Genomic DNA, 17,693 nt, shown 5'->3' with positions numbered 1-17,693 from the left:
ATATTTGGATAGATTCTCCCTGTCTACATACCTGTTTAAAACAAACAAGTTTCATCTACCTGTTTTTTGGTCATCAGTCTGAAAAAGCAGAAATGTAAAAATAAACACATTCTTCCATCCAGTAAATGCTTTGTTGATACATTCTGATCGCTTCTTAGATCTTCTTTTCAGTCCCAAAGGAAGGTCATTTAACAACCTTTGGACTGTCCTGACCAGGAGGTGTAGTTAGTTCAGGTGCTTCAGTGGGAGATCCAGCAACCAGCTCTGTGATTCCATGGCAGAAGGGAAGGAAACTAGCACTGACTGAGTGCTTACTATGTGCCAGGAACTGTTTTAAGCTTTTCCACTTTAATATTAACATCACCCCTAAGAGGAAGACACTATTTTCAACCTCATTTTGTAAAGGAGGAAGCTGAGGCATAGAAAAGTTAAATATGTTCCCAAAGGCCACATGGTTTGTCAAGCTTCAGAGAAAGGATCTGAATCTAGGTCTTTTCCCTTCAGTGCCAAGACTATTAACCCCACCGCTCTATGTTCTCTCTTGCTTTTTATTTACTCTGTTGTCCTTACAACATTTTCAACTAAGTATTTCAACTCCCTTTTCACTTGAGGACACTGAAGCAAAGAGAAGTTAAGCAACTCTCCCAAGATTACCAGCTAGCCAGCATTCAAGTGATGCTCTCTTTGCAACACCCATCCCTTTCCCGGTACATGCCACTGCTGCATGCTGTGGGACAGGGCTCTTTACTCCAGACTCCAGAATTAGGTTTTGTTCAAGAGGGTCATGAACTCTCTGCAAAGTATTAAAATATTTGATTTTGGAATGAGAGTCTCTGGTTGACTTCAGACTTTCAGCATTTCCATTAATCCTAGAAGATTAATGGCCCCTCCTCCTGATTGAAAGCTGTGTTGAAAATCCCTGAAGAATATGTGTGGTCTGCAGTAGGCTCAGAAAGCTACTCTCATCCCCAGGCATTTTTTTATCCTAATTAGATCTGGAGCAGACGCCTCCGGACTATCTCTTCTTCCTCCTTTTTCCAAATCCCACGAGTCTGGGCATTCACTGGAATTCCTAGTCTATGACTCCATGCAAGGGACAGGCCATGATTCCATTTCAAAAGACACAGTCTATATCTGCATCTTAGCAGTACACATGGCAGACAAAATCTAGACAAAATCTTATTAGCTACTTAATGTTGAGAGGAAGAACCTTGTAGGGGACATGGGTTTAAAGAGATAGAGAAACACATCCTGAAATATGGTACCACATGCTGAGGGGGAAGCCCACTCAGGCCAGTGTAACCGATAGAGTAGAATGAGACTCAGCCACAGAAGAACCCTGAGAAAGCAGGACACTCCTCTCCCTTAACTTGATCTCATACTGATGCCTGAAGTTCCACCATTGATGATTCACTTATTAACCCTAAAGTTTTGTTCCTCATTCAATATGTATACCCTTGGGGAGTGTGGATGGGGAGTAACACCTCACCATTTTTTAGCCTTTTACATGTTAGGTTGAATTTATTCATTCCACATTAAGCACATACTTTCTGCCACAGACTGATTAATCAGACCCTTTGCTATAGGGTTTTGAACTAGGGGAGCATAAATAAGATCATTACATAAATACGGAAAGAAAAGGAAGGAAAGCGAATGCTACAAGGAAAGTCTGGAGGCAGAAAACAAATTTGACTTGCTTCAAATTTTGTCTAGAATTGGCCCCGTCCAGTTGAGGCTCTAAACTATATTCTCCTAATCTCCACTCCAGTCATCCAACTTCCACTAAAAACCTAATGTTAACAGAACTGGTTGGGGGGAAAAGTTAACAGACGGTAAGTTTTAAAATAGCAAATTTAATATGTGAAAACAAAGGAAGGTTGAAAAGAAGGAAAAAGGCTTGAGAAAGGAAGGATGGAAGATCAAGAGCTGGCTGGGCAGGAAAGAGAAAAGCCTTGTAATTCACCACCTGCTTTTGTGAAAGTCTAGTCTGGTTGATTTTCGACTCAGGACAAGCAGGTGCAAGTTTAGGGGCCTAATGGTTTGTGAATCCAGAACTTTTATAATCTTCTATAATTGGCTCAGAGGAACAGGACTGAGACATGTAGGAGAATTGGCATTCTACAGAAGACAAATTTATTGTTTTTTCATGTTCATTTGTTCTGCTGTTCCCTTTTCCTCATCTACCACAACTAGATTCTAGCATGGCGGAAGACACAAAGCCCTGAGTAAAACTTCTCTGATTTAACACTGCATGTTTTGACCATTTATCCCCTCGAAGCATTCAATCGTTCAATAATTAATTTAAAAATATATAATTTCCTTGCAGAATTTACCATAACTTCATGTTTAATATGATATGAAGGTACCACACTTTCAAAAAGTTAACTTATTGTGTTTGCTTGAACTAGTATAGCTCACTTGCAAATTTTGGGAAAAAAATACTTCTCTAAGACCCTTAATTTCCTTTTTTTAAAATACCCATAATAGGAAACAAGTAGATAAATCACTTGTAATTTTTATGATGCCCCAGATCATAGATCATAATGAAAAATGACCCTTGTTCACCCCTATCTGAAGTTTTCCATATTTTCAAGGACTCCATTTTCATATCCAAATGATACAGGGTGTTTTTAAGAGGCTCTTCGTGTCAAGCCCATATTCATAGATCTTCTGACACAGTTAAAGTTAATCCCAACTCAGAAATCTCCCCAACCCCTTAGCCATAGCGTACCTGCCAGATTCTCCATCGATTCCAATGACCTTAACTTATGACCGTCAGTTATCTGATGGAAATTTCTCTCCCACATCACTGCAAAAAAGATGATGGCAAAGTAGAGACAGTGCCAGCTAACTGCCATTTGTACCTCCTAAAACGTTTTCCCAGAACTCTTTATTTTAGTTAACCACATGTACTAATTTTTATTAGGAGACATGATATATTTAACCAATGAAAAAGTTAAAAAGTGAAATAACAATTTCATAAATGTCATTTCTTGACATTCATTATTACTTAATAAGTCAATGAAAAGACTACCTCTCAATTATGTTGATTGTTTGTATTCCCAAAATTGCTAACGTATTATTAACTTAAATTTTATTCAAGGAGATTAGTATTTATCACCTAAATTCTAATAATTGATTGTGTTATGTTTGGTATTTTCTCAACAGATTGGATTCTTCAAAAGACCACTAAAGAAGAAAATGGAGAAATGAAATATTTTACAAGAAAAAATAATTATTCAATGACCTATCCTCAGGTTTGCCTAAAATATGTGACAAGAAATTTATAAATACAATTAAAGACATAGTCCTTATATAATCCATCTAACTTTATGTAATCCATCAGGGATTAATCACTTGGAAAATAACAGATCAAACTAGATCCCAAAACAATACCATAAAGATATATTTTATGAAATGATGAAAAGTATTTTTAAATAATTACTCATTTTTGATGAGTATTTAAGCAAAATTACAAAGTGTTTTTAAGATGAAGAATAACCTGTACAAATATGTTTATATATTAAATAACCACTCAAAGTATTTAAGGAGTGCATTAAAAGATTTTTATGATCATTGAAACATTTACTTTCAAAACAATATAAATTCAGTTTTTTCCATTGATTCCTGATGGATATCGACATCAACATGACAGTCAACATTTGTTAATGCCAAGAAAGGAATTGCCTGAAAAAGATTACTTCCCCCTATTCAAATGAGAAAAAAATTGCAGGTAGAGTCTGTAGACAATATGGAATGAAAATAGGATTAAATCACAGAGAATATAGTCAGCATCTTTGTGTTGGGTTCTGCACTGGAAAGTTTTCTTTCCTGAGTGTTTGGAAAATAGTGTAATTGAGCTGAAATTCTATCTGGGGTGGAAAATCAAGATAGACTTGTTTAAAAGCAAGTGCACTGAATGGATTAATTTAAGCTTTTACAGAACACACTTAATTTTGATATTGAGCTCTAAAACTCAAAACTCTTTTATACTGAAAAAACACATCAGTTTTGTGTGGCATAACAGTGATTTGTCACAAAAAGCCACGCTGTTTGTGGGATATGCCAAAATGGTTTCTGAATGGAACATGGCAGTGCAGATAGATGCCACTGAAATGCTGAAGTCATCTTTGCTGAGCAGCTTTTGAATGTTAGGGGTCCCAGGATGTAACCAAAAGTAAGAGTTTTCTCAACTCCTTGGTACATGGTTCATTCAAACCCTCAAGCTGTGAGAGTATGTTTATTTTTAATTTTTTTAAAGGTATTTAATTTTCCAAACACATTTCTTATTTTTCTGAAAATGCAGTATTCCATTTCAGTATTGTATTTTACCAAGAAGCCACTGCTTTTTAAGTGTGGCTTATTAATATTTAAATAGAACTCCAGAAATGTATTTTAAGGAATTTCAGGTTTGAAACCTCGCACCAACAGAAAGATGTAACACCTTTGTATGTGCTTCTTTGTTCTTGAAGTAATCATTATGGTGCATTGGACTCTACTGTAGCATAAACTCCTAGGTTGCTCCATTTCTTAGGAAAATAACAATGAATGAATGTATAGTAGCTGCATGTGTGAACTACTGCTGTAAAATTTGCTGTCACGTCTACAACAACTCCTCTCTCCACCCAATTGACCAACACAAGACCAGAACCTGTAATTATGCAGAAAGTCCTGGACTCTGCTTTTCTCATGATGCAGCAAACCAACGGAGAAATTAAATACCGTGGATTTAATTTTAGTTTCCTTTTTTTTTTTTTTGAGGAAGATTATCCCTGAGCTAACATCCACCACCAATCCTCCTCTTCTTTTGCTGCAGAAGATCGGCCCTGTGCTAACATCGGTGCCCATCTTCCTCTACTTTATATGTGGGACACCTGCCACAGCATGGCTTGATGAGCAGTGCTAGGTCCTCACCCGGGATGCAAACTGGCGAACCCCGAGCTGCCGAAGTGGAGCGCATGAACTTAACCACTGCACCACTGGGCCAGCCCCTGGATTTAATTTTTTAAACTAATTTTCAAGGAATTATCTGAGGACTCAGAGTCAGCCTACCTCATGACTCTCCACATCTACATCTAAGATCCTGATGGTCGAAGCCATGCACCTGGGGAGGGCCAAGGTCATCAATAGCTAGAAGGAAGGCTCAGTCTTCCCAGAGATTTGGTATCCTTCTACTGGCCTGTCCTTGTTCAGAAATGTCTACTTTTGAAATTACCTTCATTCCCACTATTTATCTCCAGGTTCAGAAATCACTCTTTCCACCTATTCTTTCTTTACCCAACAAAACTCCAGTTTCTCTTATTCACGGTCACCATGTTGCACAACTCCAGTGCATGGAAACCTGCTCAGCAGTGCTGCTCCAATCTGAGCACATTCTTAGAAATAAATCTAACACATAAAATTAAATTCTCAGTCGGCCTCTGTGATCCCTAGGCAAAACATTCACTGAACCAGAAGTGTGCACATTTGAACTAAATATATTCTTAACCCAAAGGAGAAAAAGAGAAATGATAGCATTTTGAACTTTTTTAGAAAAGAGAGAAAGAGCTGTTTGGCTACATCATATAGCTACTTGTAAGGCTGGCACGTTTTTTAACATGTCATTCCTGGTGTTTAAGTAGAATATTTAATGAACTAGATATACTATTTCCCTAATATTATAATTTGTGGAGGTTTATGTGTGTATGTGTCTGTACATCTGTATGCATGCGTGTGTATGAACACATATGCACCCACACACACATATGCAGGCATACAAATTAAGTACAAAATACCTCAATAACACCAAATGACAGGGTTTACAAAAGATAAACACACAAAAGTTATATCAACAAGAAAAGTTTGATTCACCCACTTTACATATACTTTTCATTTTCATTAATATTTAACTTTAGCTTACAGTTCTGCAACTATCTAAAAAACATAAATGCAGAGGCTTTGATTAAAATAATAAGTCAACAGATGTCCCAAATTAGCTTTTTGCAAATGTTCTAAAACATAGTCAATGATTAAGAGATATACTAAACTCTATAATTTTATTTTAAAACATTTAATAAGAAAAGTGAGTGATATTTAAGACTATGAGCTTATTGGCTAAATTAAGTTGCCAGAAACTTTCTCTTTTTTTAATTTTGATATTTTTTAAAACTGATTATTGCTTCCACTGTGAACTATGTATGAAGTGCCTTTCCAGACCAAGCCTACAATGGTATATTAATAAATCGTTTAACAACTGGCTCTCCAGGAGGAAAATATTCCGAATTTGTATCATTTGCCAGTTCCCATGATTTAAATATTCTTGCCATGGTCATTTTCAAGCTACCAACATAACCCTAAACAGCTTGCAACATTCCTGAAACTTTATCTGTCAACTCTCATGAACCAGCATGAGCTGGCTTCAGCACACCATTGAGATAGATTAGATGACAATGATAGGTGATAGATGATTAGATAGATAGATAGATAGAAAGAAATATAACACATTGTATATATATATACATATATATACACACATATGCAAACACACACAATATAATCGTATTTCAAATTATGCTTAAAATACTGATCTCAAGCCCAGTAGACATAATGCTACATAGTTCCCCATTCTTCCATGTCAATTTTTAATACTATAGCCTTCCTTTAATATTAATAAAATGATGTGAACTTGCAGGAGAAGAAAAGAGTTGAAAGTAAGAAAATATAAAGGATGACACGCAGTGAAAATCAGACCTCCACAGCCACAGAGAAGCTGTTTCACATTCTCTAGGAATCTAGAGTCCTGGACTGATACTGTGAAGGTTATTCTTTGTAAATATTTGTGATTTCTATGATCCAATTCGAACTTCAATGATCCAATTTGTTCATTTGTTTTCTCTGAGCACTAGGTTCATGGATAATTTAATCCTTGAATACTTTTTGTCATAAATGTGCTTGAAATGAAGCTTCTGGAGGAGATATTTTACAAAATTTGATGCTTACTCAAACATAATAATTTTACCTACAAATGCGTAGATAGATATATATATATCTCCTCTTTTCCTTTTAGAAAATCAACGTCTAGGCTCAGTTGGAAAACAAATACTTGCACCAAGAGCAAAAGGTGGTTGCCTGGTACTTGAGTAAAGCTGGGTTGTAGTAGAGGCTGTGAGAAGCCCTGGCTGTATTCTCTGTCAGCATCCCCCGAAGGGCCACAGAGGTGCAGTGTGAATGGCCAGCCCACCAACTTCCAGGCGATGCGCTTTCATACAGGATGACGCCTTTGTCAAACATGTTGTAATCTGCTCCATGCGAATTAACTGTCTTGGATTGCACAACACTGAGAAAACCAGGGAAGACCCAGCCTCAGAGCATGGTTATTGTTCAAATAAAGAGGCTTCTGGCAGATCACTTTTTTAAAAATAGTATCCTAGGTACCCTTCATTTATTTTCAAAACTTATCAAGTGCCCCTCCGTTAGTCTTCTCCCCCAAGGGAGATTTTTGGGGAGACTATGGAGGAAAATCTGTTTAAAACGTGTTCTGTTTGCTGTGAATACTAGCTTCTGCAAGGTGACCATTTATACAGGATTTCAGTTGTAACTTCTTCTCTGGCAGTCTAACGGGATGAGATGGTATAACGTAATAGGAATAAAATGCAGTGTACTTCAGAGATGGAACATCTTTAAGAGATTTGTAAACCTTTACGGAACACCATCAGCAACTGTACCAATGGGGGAACTGGCAGGATGCAACCGTCTGGTGGGTCTCCATCAGCACCCTACAATTCCCATCCTCACCTACGGAAATAATAATCCAAAAAAATGAAAAGAAGGGCTTTAAAATGCTCACAGTGATGCTATTTTTTAACTAAAATAAACAATTTAACTGTAAAGAGCAGACTTTAATGCAAACACAGCTTCAAGGTGAGTCCACTGGGCAACCGCTTCCAATCGGACTACTGACCCTAAATGCCTCCTACACAGGACTTCTGAGACCACCACTAGATGCTGACTCTGCGGTACATTATGAATGCTGCCACTTCCTGAATGGAAGCACTGCTGTGCAACATCTTATGTAGAACCATAAAAATAGACTTAGCATCTAATATTGTAATCTGGTGAACAAGTCAATGTCTTTGATCCTCATATTAAAATTTAACCTTGCATTTAGACATTCCAAGTAACCGCCTTTAACTATCAACCCTGAGGAAACATAAAGGAGAGTGTGTAGGCTCTTCAACCCCAGTCCCATTATTCCCTACAACATCTGGCACCCCAGATGTCTAGTTCTTAACTGATGAGAATGGATCCTTCTGCCCCTATAAAGTTCCTGAGCTTAACTCCTGAACCCACTACATCCTGGGGTCAGCCCTTCCACATCAGACACATCCATAAGCACTTCTTGCTGAAATTTTACCATAACAAAAAATAAGTGAGGATGAGTTATCACTTCTAACCTTGGACTCCATCCTATGAGATCAGCTTTTGTTTTCTTTTCTTTTTTAAACACATCAAAACCTTTCCCCCATAGCTAATGAGTTCAGAACTTTACATAAGGCGTCCTTGCATTTTCCTCCCAGCACAGACTGGAGAATTTCAATGATTTTAGGATTGGGCAGCAGGAGCTACAGCCCTTTTACAGGCCCTCTCTGCCTTCTGCCTTTCAGTTGGTTTCTTCTCTTCTCAACTGCACAGCAGGGATGTTCTGTTTTGACCTGGGGCTTCCTTGGCAAGGTCGTTCATTCTAAGCCTTGTGCCCCTTACAGGACTTTGAATGGTAGCTCGTTCTTTGTTGCCGACTTGAGACTTGGAAATCGTTTAATTATCTAACACACCACGGAAATCATGGCAATAAACTCAGGACCAGTGACACTCATAACTAATGATGTTTGATCTTACCATATTTCAAGTCACGTTTTTATGAAAAAAGACAGTCTGGAATTTCAGGAGTTCTTCTACAAAAGACTGAGACTCAATGTTTAATCTTTTATTTCAGTTTGACCCATGCATATAGAATGGGGACAAAATTTTAAAAAGAAATCTTCCAAATGACACAGAATGTAAACCAGGCGTCCTCTTGAACAATACCCTGCTGACAATCCCTGCCCCCACCCCCGTTCTTTAAGAGGTGGGAAGAGATTGGATGGGGCAAAGGGAGGGATGTGATTGTTCCTTTCCTCCACAGAGTAGCCAAGCAGAAGGGTGCCACCACACAGAACACATCGGTGGCTTCCTGAGAGGTCACAGCATCATAGGTCCAATGCCAGGGGGTAGTCATCCTGTCGTGCCCCTGAGGCATCTTGCGAGTCAGAAAAATGAGCAGGAGAGGAAATTAAGCTATTTACCTTTTATGTATATACTTTTACTCCTTGAATACTGTAAGCTCCCTCAGACCACGTCATACCCGCCCATAATACTAACACATGTACTTTGCACATATAAATTGATTAAATAGAGTATATTTTTCCTTGTCCATTAACCAGGGTTAATTTCCTGGAGTTTAACACACTTTGGGCTCAAGTAAAAACAATCATTTGAAGCAACAACAGCTCAGATCTTCTTCATACTAGAACCATGTGACGTGGGACATCCCCATACTTAGTCTTGAATTCTGAGACACCCTCTGCCCCTATTCAGGATGCAACAGCCTCCTCTCTGCCTTCCTTATGGGGAAACAATGGCCTCTAAGAAGAATGCTGTACTGTGTATTACTACTGTGAGGTTGTAAAAGTGTTAATGGACAGTGTAAAGAATTGTATCCATTTTACTAAAAAGAAAAAATGTTGTATATAATAACTACTGCCCTGAAACATGTATCATAGGTACTCCAATAAACTTCTCTGCACCGTCTAACATAAAGTGTATTGCATTGCTTGTTTTTTTATTTACCTCAGAATAAACTCATTAAAATGAATAGCCTAAGGGTATGTGCATTTCTACAAGACTTTAATCGGACCGACTCCTTAGAAGAAAATGTTTTGATCACATTCAGGAACAAAGAAGCGTGACCTTTGTTAACTCTAGTAATTTACCAGATGCCTAATTTAAACCCATGTTTTAAAAGAAATCAGTTATAGGTAACAGTCATTTAAGCTGATATAATTAGAAATAGCTGAGAGAGTAAAACAGTGTTTTGAATGTCTGATGTATGGTGCATCCTGTACACTGCTTTGAGGTCAGAGATTTGGTATTTTTGTATAATTCTATCTTATCTTGTGTATCAGCTGTGTATTTTACGTCAAGGTAAATGAGCATCCTGTCTACTATGTTAAATAAAAAAATGACTCAAAAATGTGACTACTGTAATTTTAAGTACATGAATTTTATCCAAGGTTAATATTTCACCCACAACTCCAACTTTTTTTTAGCTCCTTAGTAGGTTTTCGCTTTGATGCTGTAAAAGGAAAAAGCTGAAAGCAAATTAAGTCTGTCTGTGGTGTTTCCTGTACACAATATAGCAATGCGATTAGTCTTTTGCAAACTTGAGACAAAAACCACAGAATCCTATTACTACATATCTTCTCCTAATGAGATGGTTTAATAATAAATTATCTACTATATAATAATAGATTGGACCACATAGAGTGAAACAAGAAAAAACACTAAGAAGTAAAAAAAAAAAAGTTATTTTCTCTATTCAATCTATAGTTTAAAGAAATAAAAATATGTAAGGTCTAGAAAAAATACAGGAAGAATTTTTAATAGTAATAACACATGTTCATCTTGTAAAAGATTTCATCCTCAAATTATGGTGTAGGATGAATGATGGAGGTGTTTTTACAGAGGAAACAGACTGAGTTATGAAGAGGTTATTCGCCTGGTCCCGTACCTAATTTGCGTCACCACATACCCCCGTGCCCTGTCTTTTCTCTCTTCTTGTGAGATAAGCAATTCTGTTCCCACTTCACCCAGGATGAGATTGCAGTGGAGGTACCAAAAAGCATCTGGATATATGTATTTGCTATAAAATGTGGCGTACATCGGCACTTATTATTTGTAAGTCTGGAACATAGGCACAATATTTGCTTTCTTATCTTTTGTGGTAGCTTTGTTTACTCTGATTATAACATTAACGTGATGATCATGGGCACATGTCAGGAAGAGTGTTAACTGAATAGAAGTGATCATTAAGAGGACTGGACGTGATTTCTATTTTCTTTATAATAGCTATATTATTTCAATTGTTTTTAAATAAAAGAGTATCAACTTTTAAACCAGGAAAAAATCATTTAGGGTAAAAGAGAATATATGCTCATTGTGGAAAATTTGAAAAACAGAAAAAATAATTCAAAAACAGACATTACACAAGCACAGAAATTACTAACATTAAATTGTCTTTCTGGGCATATGTGTTTATTTTTTACATATTTCTATTTTGACACAGTTCAAATCACAGAGAACATGGTACCCTGTACTTTTTAAAAATTTAGCATTATATTTCTTAATTTTTCTTTAGTATTAAGAGGGTGATAGCCATCAATAGGGAGGAAAATTACCCCCCCACACACACACACACACATTCTTTCCAAGTTAATAAACATTATACACATATATACATGCCATACTAAAATTCTCCATAGTCCAGATGTCAAATAATTACTTCTTTACCTACTTCTTCAAACAGGAGTGGGATGGGGCAGAGAGCAAGGAGTGAATGGGCAAAGGTGGGAAAGACAATCTCACCAAGAATAATAGCAAATATGGCTCATTTATTGTGCAAAACCAGCTGGGTTATTTTATTGACAATTCTAGAAAAATAATTTTTCCTAGAAACAAGACCTGGCATCTTGCGTTCTTGCATTACAAGACTTTGTAATGCATATTACAAGCATTAACTAAAAGAAGTCAGTAAAGGGAGAACAGTGGAACAAAGAAGACAGGAGACATAGAAAACAAATAGAAATATGGCAAATGTAACTTGGACCATATCAATAATTACATTAAAGGTGAATGGTTAAGCACTCAAATCAAAAGGCAGAGATTGTCAGGCTGATAAAAGTCTAAGGTCCATCTATATGCCCTCTAAAAGAGACAGGCTTTAGATTCAAAGGCAAAAATAAGTGGAAAGGAAAATGATAGAAAAAAAATTCCATGCAAACAGAAACCATAAAAGGGCTGGAGGTGCCTATATTAATATCAAACAAAGTGAACTTTAAGATGCGTGCAATTCCAGACTTGGGAAGATTCTAATCTTGTGAGGGGGAAGAAGACCCCTGGAATTCCTCTAAGTATAGAAATCCTAGATTTGTATTCGTGTTGATTTTAACGTCCTGCAGATTTTCAAGGACTCATTGGTGCCTGAAATGAAACTTCTGCGTGGAGTAGAGCAGAATCATAGAGTCATCCCACTTTGAGACTTGAGCTTAAATCAGTAGGTAGGGTCCCTGACCTGCACAGATTCCAGTTTCAGTGGTCCAATTCCTCCCTGATGGCAGGAATAATAGGGCAAGCACCATTGTCCATAGGCACCCAGGCTGCCAGCCACTTCATAGTTGAATGCAGTTTGGTCATGTGCCAAGGCTCTAGTTAGTACTTCACTGGCAAGTGCTGGCTTGAATTAATAAAAGCAGCATTGAAACATCTGCAGGTTTGGTCTTTAGCTTCCATTTCGTTCAGCAAATTTTTGGTTTTGTAGAACCTTTCAACCGAGTATGTGTGGCACGGATTCATTTAGACACTACAATTCCAAATGGTATTCCAAAGACAAGAGTGGAAATGCCTCAACCTGGTAAATAAAGAATAGCATCCAGAATTGGCCATCAGACTGTAATTAGTGGAGCTGGAAGTTAGCCATGCCAGGGACTGTCCTTGATGAAATGCCCGGGGCTCTTTAGTTTCACATGCTGAGTCTCTCATTTTCCAGTTTCTTCCTTCCTTTACTCTCAGACTTTTCTATTCTCTTTGCACCCAAGTACCATCTGTTATTCCTTTTCCCACACTTTTCAAACCCGTTTTTCATGCCTGCCCATTCTGCATACCTCATCACTATAAGTGAGTACTTCTGCAAAGATTCCAATTAGTGTATTGTTTGACAGCACATCAGTTTTCTACCTTTTAAGATGGACCACATCTTCATGAATGAAGATTGAATGTTTAAATGGTCATTTGTATTCTGCAGGAGATTTACAATTGGGACACATAAAGCAGGTAGTTTTGAATGAAACTGATGCAGCTGGGTGGTCTCCCATTTTTCTACAAGGAGAGGAAAAAGAGAGAAGTCTAACATTTATTGCCTACATCCCATGTGCCAGGCACTGGGCTAGGCACTTTTTCCATATTATGCTTTTTAATCCGATCAATAACACTAAGTGGTGGTATTATTATTATTATTTCTGTTTTTCAGATAATTTAACTGAGACTCAAAGGAATTAAAGGGCCGGTTCAAGGTTATAAAGCCAGTAAGTGATGATACTGAAATAAAAACCAAGATCTGTGTGATTCCAAAGCCATTTCCCGCAACAGCAGGGACTTGAGAAGAAGTCACAGGAAGAAAAATGAAAACACACTGATACAGGAGAATACACATCTATCTTTGTAGTACCTGGCACGAAGTAGACACAGGAAATATTTGTTTATTATTGAATGAATGCAAGAATTGATAAACTGAGTAAAGTTTTATTTATCCAGCTATTATACCTCTTTGGGAGGAAAACCATGAACATACAGTGTGGTCACTAATCATAGACTCACAGATTTGGAGGCAATTTAAAAGTCACTCAGTACTGGAAACTTCTCTACAATGTTCATGACGTGTGACCCAGCCTATCTCGGGCTCTTCCAAGAGAGAAGTTCTCACTCCAGCTGCAGCCTTGCTCTGCTTCTGAGAAGCACTAATTGTTTGAAAGCATGTAATTACCTTCCATATTCTAATGTTAGCTCTGCATCAACTTAAGTGTCTGTGCATTTATCTAAATCTTCTTTAACCTATTAATTATATCCTAGAGTAATGAATCCCATAAACTTACCGCTTATTGTGCAAAGTCATACTTCATTTAATCTTTGTCTCCATATTATTTTAGTGTCTAAAATTGCCTCTCCAGTTAATATTTCTCAAAGTATTTCCCTTCTACCAACTGTCAGGACTCTCAGATGAGTGTTTTAACTTATTCAAAAAATAAAAGAGCCCAATTGATAAAATTGTAACAATATTAAGATCATTACTATACGATAAACTGTTTTGAAGATCAAGGCAATATACGACAATGCAGACGCAAAATACAACACAGCTATAATGCATTTTGCATCTGATGATCTTTTCTCATAGTGTCAAGTGGGTTCTTGATAGAATTATGAAGGTTTGTAAAATGAAAGAATGCATTTTACAAAGAATGTCTTAGCTCATGTATGCTGCTGGCATAGGTCAAAAAATTAGTAGTGCTTATTTAAGATTTTAGATCTTTATATTATTATGCTTATGGGTAAAAAGTTTAAATGAAGACTATTTCAACATTAGCAAGCTACTTCTGATAAAAAATGGTAAATACTAACTAAAACAAAAACTAAAAAATGTAAAAAAAAACTTTTAATGGTTATTTAGAGGATAGGAAATTGAGACCTTAAAGAATTCCATCCCTAAAAGTGCCTTTAAGGTTCTCCCAAAGTTTTAGATAATATCAAAGCCATAATACCCAAATATTATAAATCAAAACACTAAAATTAATCATCTTCCATTTGCATAAAAAATATAAATATTTTTGTATACATGTTCCAGAACAAAATAAGTATTTTGGAGAAATAATAATTCATTTAAGGCTGTATTTGTTTTCATGTAATATAAAACTCAGTTTAGAGTGGCTTAAAATTGTTTACAACATTTAAACAAATTGTGGGGGGCCGGCGAGTGGCACAGTGGTTAAGTGTGCACGTTCCAATTCGCTGGCCCAGGGTTTGCCAGTTCGGATCCCGGGTGCGGACGTGGCACCGCTTGGCACACCATGCTGTGGTAGGCGTCCCACATATAAAGTGGAGGAAGATGGGCACAGATGTTAGCTCAGGGCCAGACTTCCTCAGCAAAAAGAGGAGGATTGGCAGCAGCAGTTAGCTCAGGGCTAATCTTCCTCAAACAAAAAAAAAAACATTGTAGAATAGCCAGACGGTGGAATGCTACTCATCAATACAGAAGGAATGAACTACTGATACGCAACAACAGAGCTAGTTTAATCTCAAAAGCATTACGCTAAAGGCCACATACTGGATGATTCAATTTATATGAAATTCTAGAAAAGGTAAAACTATGTGATAGAAGGCAGATAGCAGTTGCTGTGGCTTGAGCCAAGGTGGCAGTTGGGGGGAATGACTGACTGCAAAGACCTGTGAGGAAACTTCTTTGGAGTGATGGGAAAGTTCCACATTGTGATTGTGGTGATAGTTACATGACTGTATACATTTGGCAAAACTCTTGAAATTGCCCACTTAAAATTAGTGAATTTTATTGTATGGAAATTATACCTTAACAAAGCTGACCAAAAAGAGAAAAATATTTTTAAAAAGGAAATTATAAATACCTAGACTTTGACAGAAATCATCACCTCAAAGGATGGTGATGAAGCTGGGTGACAGAAGCAGGCAATGCTCTCAGGAACAAAAACAGGAAAAAAAGAACTGAAAAGGAGAAGACCCGCTATGCATAGAATATTTACTGGCGAATGGAAAGGTACAGGTGGAAGAGAAGCAATAATCTGGGAAATAACACAAGGAAATTTCCCAGAACTGAAAAACGTCTAGAATTTTCAGATGAAAGAGGCTCACCAAGTTCCAGCCAGGATTGTTCTTAAAAAGGCACAATCCTAGAAATGATCTAGTGGAATCTCAAATTCAAAAGACAAAGAGAAAATCTTATAAAGTTCTCAAGAGATAAAGATATTGCGTACAAAGGAAAAAAAATTAGACTCCGACAGATTTCTCATCCGTAACATGGAAAACTAGAAAACAGAAGACCAGAGGCAAAAGGAAAATGACTTTCGAATCCCAGCTCAGTCCCCCTTCATGTACAAGTATGCAACACAAACACTGGAAACCCCAAGACACCAAAATGTGCCACCTATGGGCGTGTTTTGGGGAAAAGAATAAAAGCTACCCTGGTCAAATAAAAATTTTAAAATGACAAGAATAATAATATAGATAAAATAGAAGAGGTCACTTAATCCTCTGACGCATATTAGTTAATCAAATAAAGGTTAAAAGATACTTGTTTTTAGAAGATATTCTTGAAATAGGAAAGGAACCTTATAATAAAAAGTATATTTTTTAAATTAAACTTCTTAATTATTTTAACAAATAATTAAAAAGGAGTGGGCTTAATTTTCTGACATGACCGGAAGTCCAATGATAGATAAGTTTGAACTGCTGCTGTAGCTCAGTGATATCATCGTCAGTTCTTGGAAACTTTGATTCTCTTGGCCTTTTTGCTGGCCTTGGTCACAAGCCAGTTTGTTGCCCCTTCCGGAATGACAGCTGTGTTCCAAGCTGGAAGAAGGTAGGGAGAAGTCCAGTCTGACCTTTTTTAAAAAAAATCAGAATCAGAAAAGATTTCCCAGAATTCCTTCCTCCCAGCAGACTTCCACTTACGCCTTGTTGGCCATAATAGTGTTACATGACCATTCCTAATGGCAAGGAAATAGAATATTTAACTTCCAGTCTCCATAGAAGGAGTAAGAGAGAAGTTGCGTGGGATTGCCTATTAAGTGATTCAACTTGTACCGTCCGCTCAAATGATATTTGAAATAAAATCAACAGAAAGAGGGACTGCTCAGACATCCTAGGGGATACCTAGCTCTCCAGTGAGGCATTTGCTTTATGTTTAAATATTATTTCCACTGACTATAAAAGGAAGCATCAGCTCTCTTTAATCAATTTCGATGTGCTTAGATTGAACATTGCTATGTCTTTCAAAGTTTATTCTTATATGAATGGAACTTCAGACCAGAAAGTTTCTCTGAGAACCTTTCCAACTCCAAAATTCTGTCTATGAAAGTACAAAGGAAAAATTAAAAAACTCCAAAATTCTATCTATGAAAGTACAAAGGAAAAATTAAAAAACTCCAAAATTCTATCTATGAAAGTACAAAGGAAAAATTAAAAAACTCCAAAATTCTATCTATGAAAGTACAATGGAAAAATTTTAAAACTCCAAAATTCTATCTATGAAAGTACAAAGGAAGAATTAAAAATATTTTTCAAGATAATTCAACACATGTTCCTCATAATATATCATGAATCTATATAGTGCCTTCCTTAAGACTCATCTAACATTTAAAACTCTAAAACTATACATTGTTTTAAAATATTTAGGATGCTATTCATTTATTAAAATATTAATTTAACAGAAATTTATTGAGTATATATTGTATGCAAGTAATTTTACACCTGAAAACCAAGGGGCGATCTCCATTCCTTCAAAGAGGTATCAAAAAATGCTGTCTGTCTGAGGGAAATTATTTTCTGACCATTCTTTGGGAAATGTTTTCTGCAGAGTTGTAAGTTAAATATGTCAACACTCAAGCTCCAGTCTTTTTCTCAAGGAAAGCCTACCACACAGCACACTATGATCACTCCCTTCTCTGAATTCCTACGGTAATTACAGTCTGCACCAGTCCAAATGTCACTAAATGGCATTTTAATTTCATACATGTGCATTTACCCAGGTATACCTATTCCAGGCTCACCTGAAGGTAAACTGAGCTCATGTTAACACTTAGAAACATCCTTGGATGTACTGA

The 17,693-nt window shown here is 36.8% G+C and overlaps 1 protein-coding gene across 5 annotated transcripts in view; it reads left to right on the top strand.

Moving 5' to 3' along the window:
- The window catches only part of ITGA1 (integrin subunit alpha 1), a 147,823-nt gene extending 137,551 nt beyond the window's left edge, over nucleotides 1–10,272 (top strand). Inside the window, exons 29-30 of one of the 5 annotated variants that reach the window (XM_070245859.1) lie at nucleotides 3,169–3,257; nucleotides 6,671–10,272. In XM_070245859.1, the coding sequence (XP_070101960.1) occupies nucleotides 3,169–3,213 (45 nt within the window). In that variant the 3' untranslated portion in view covers nucleotides 3,214–3,257; nucleotides 6,671–10,272. 5 annotated transcript variants of the gene reach the window in all.
- Nucleotides 10,273–17,693: the final 7,421 nt, after the last annotated feature.

The sequence above is a fragment of the Equus caballus genome, chromosome 21 (genome assembly GCF_041296265.1).
Source record: "Equus caballus isolate H_3958 breed thoroughbred chromosome 21, TB-T2T, whole genome shotgun sequence".
NCBI classification, from domain to species: domain Eukaryota; kingdom Metazoa; phylum Chordata; class Mammalia; order Perissodactyla; family Equidae; genus Equus; species Equus caballus.
Note: the sequence above shows the minus strand (reverse complement) of the source record. Positions and strands in the feature narration are given on the sequence as shown.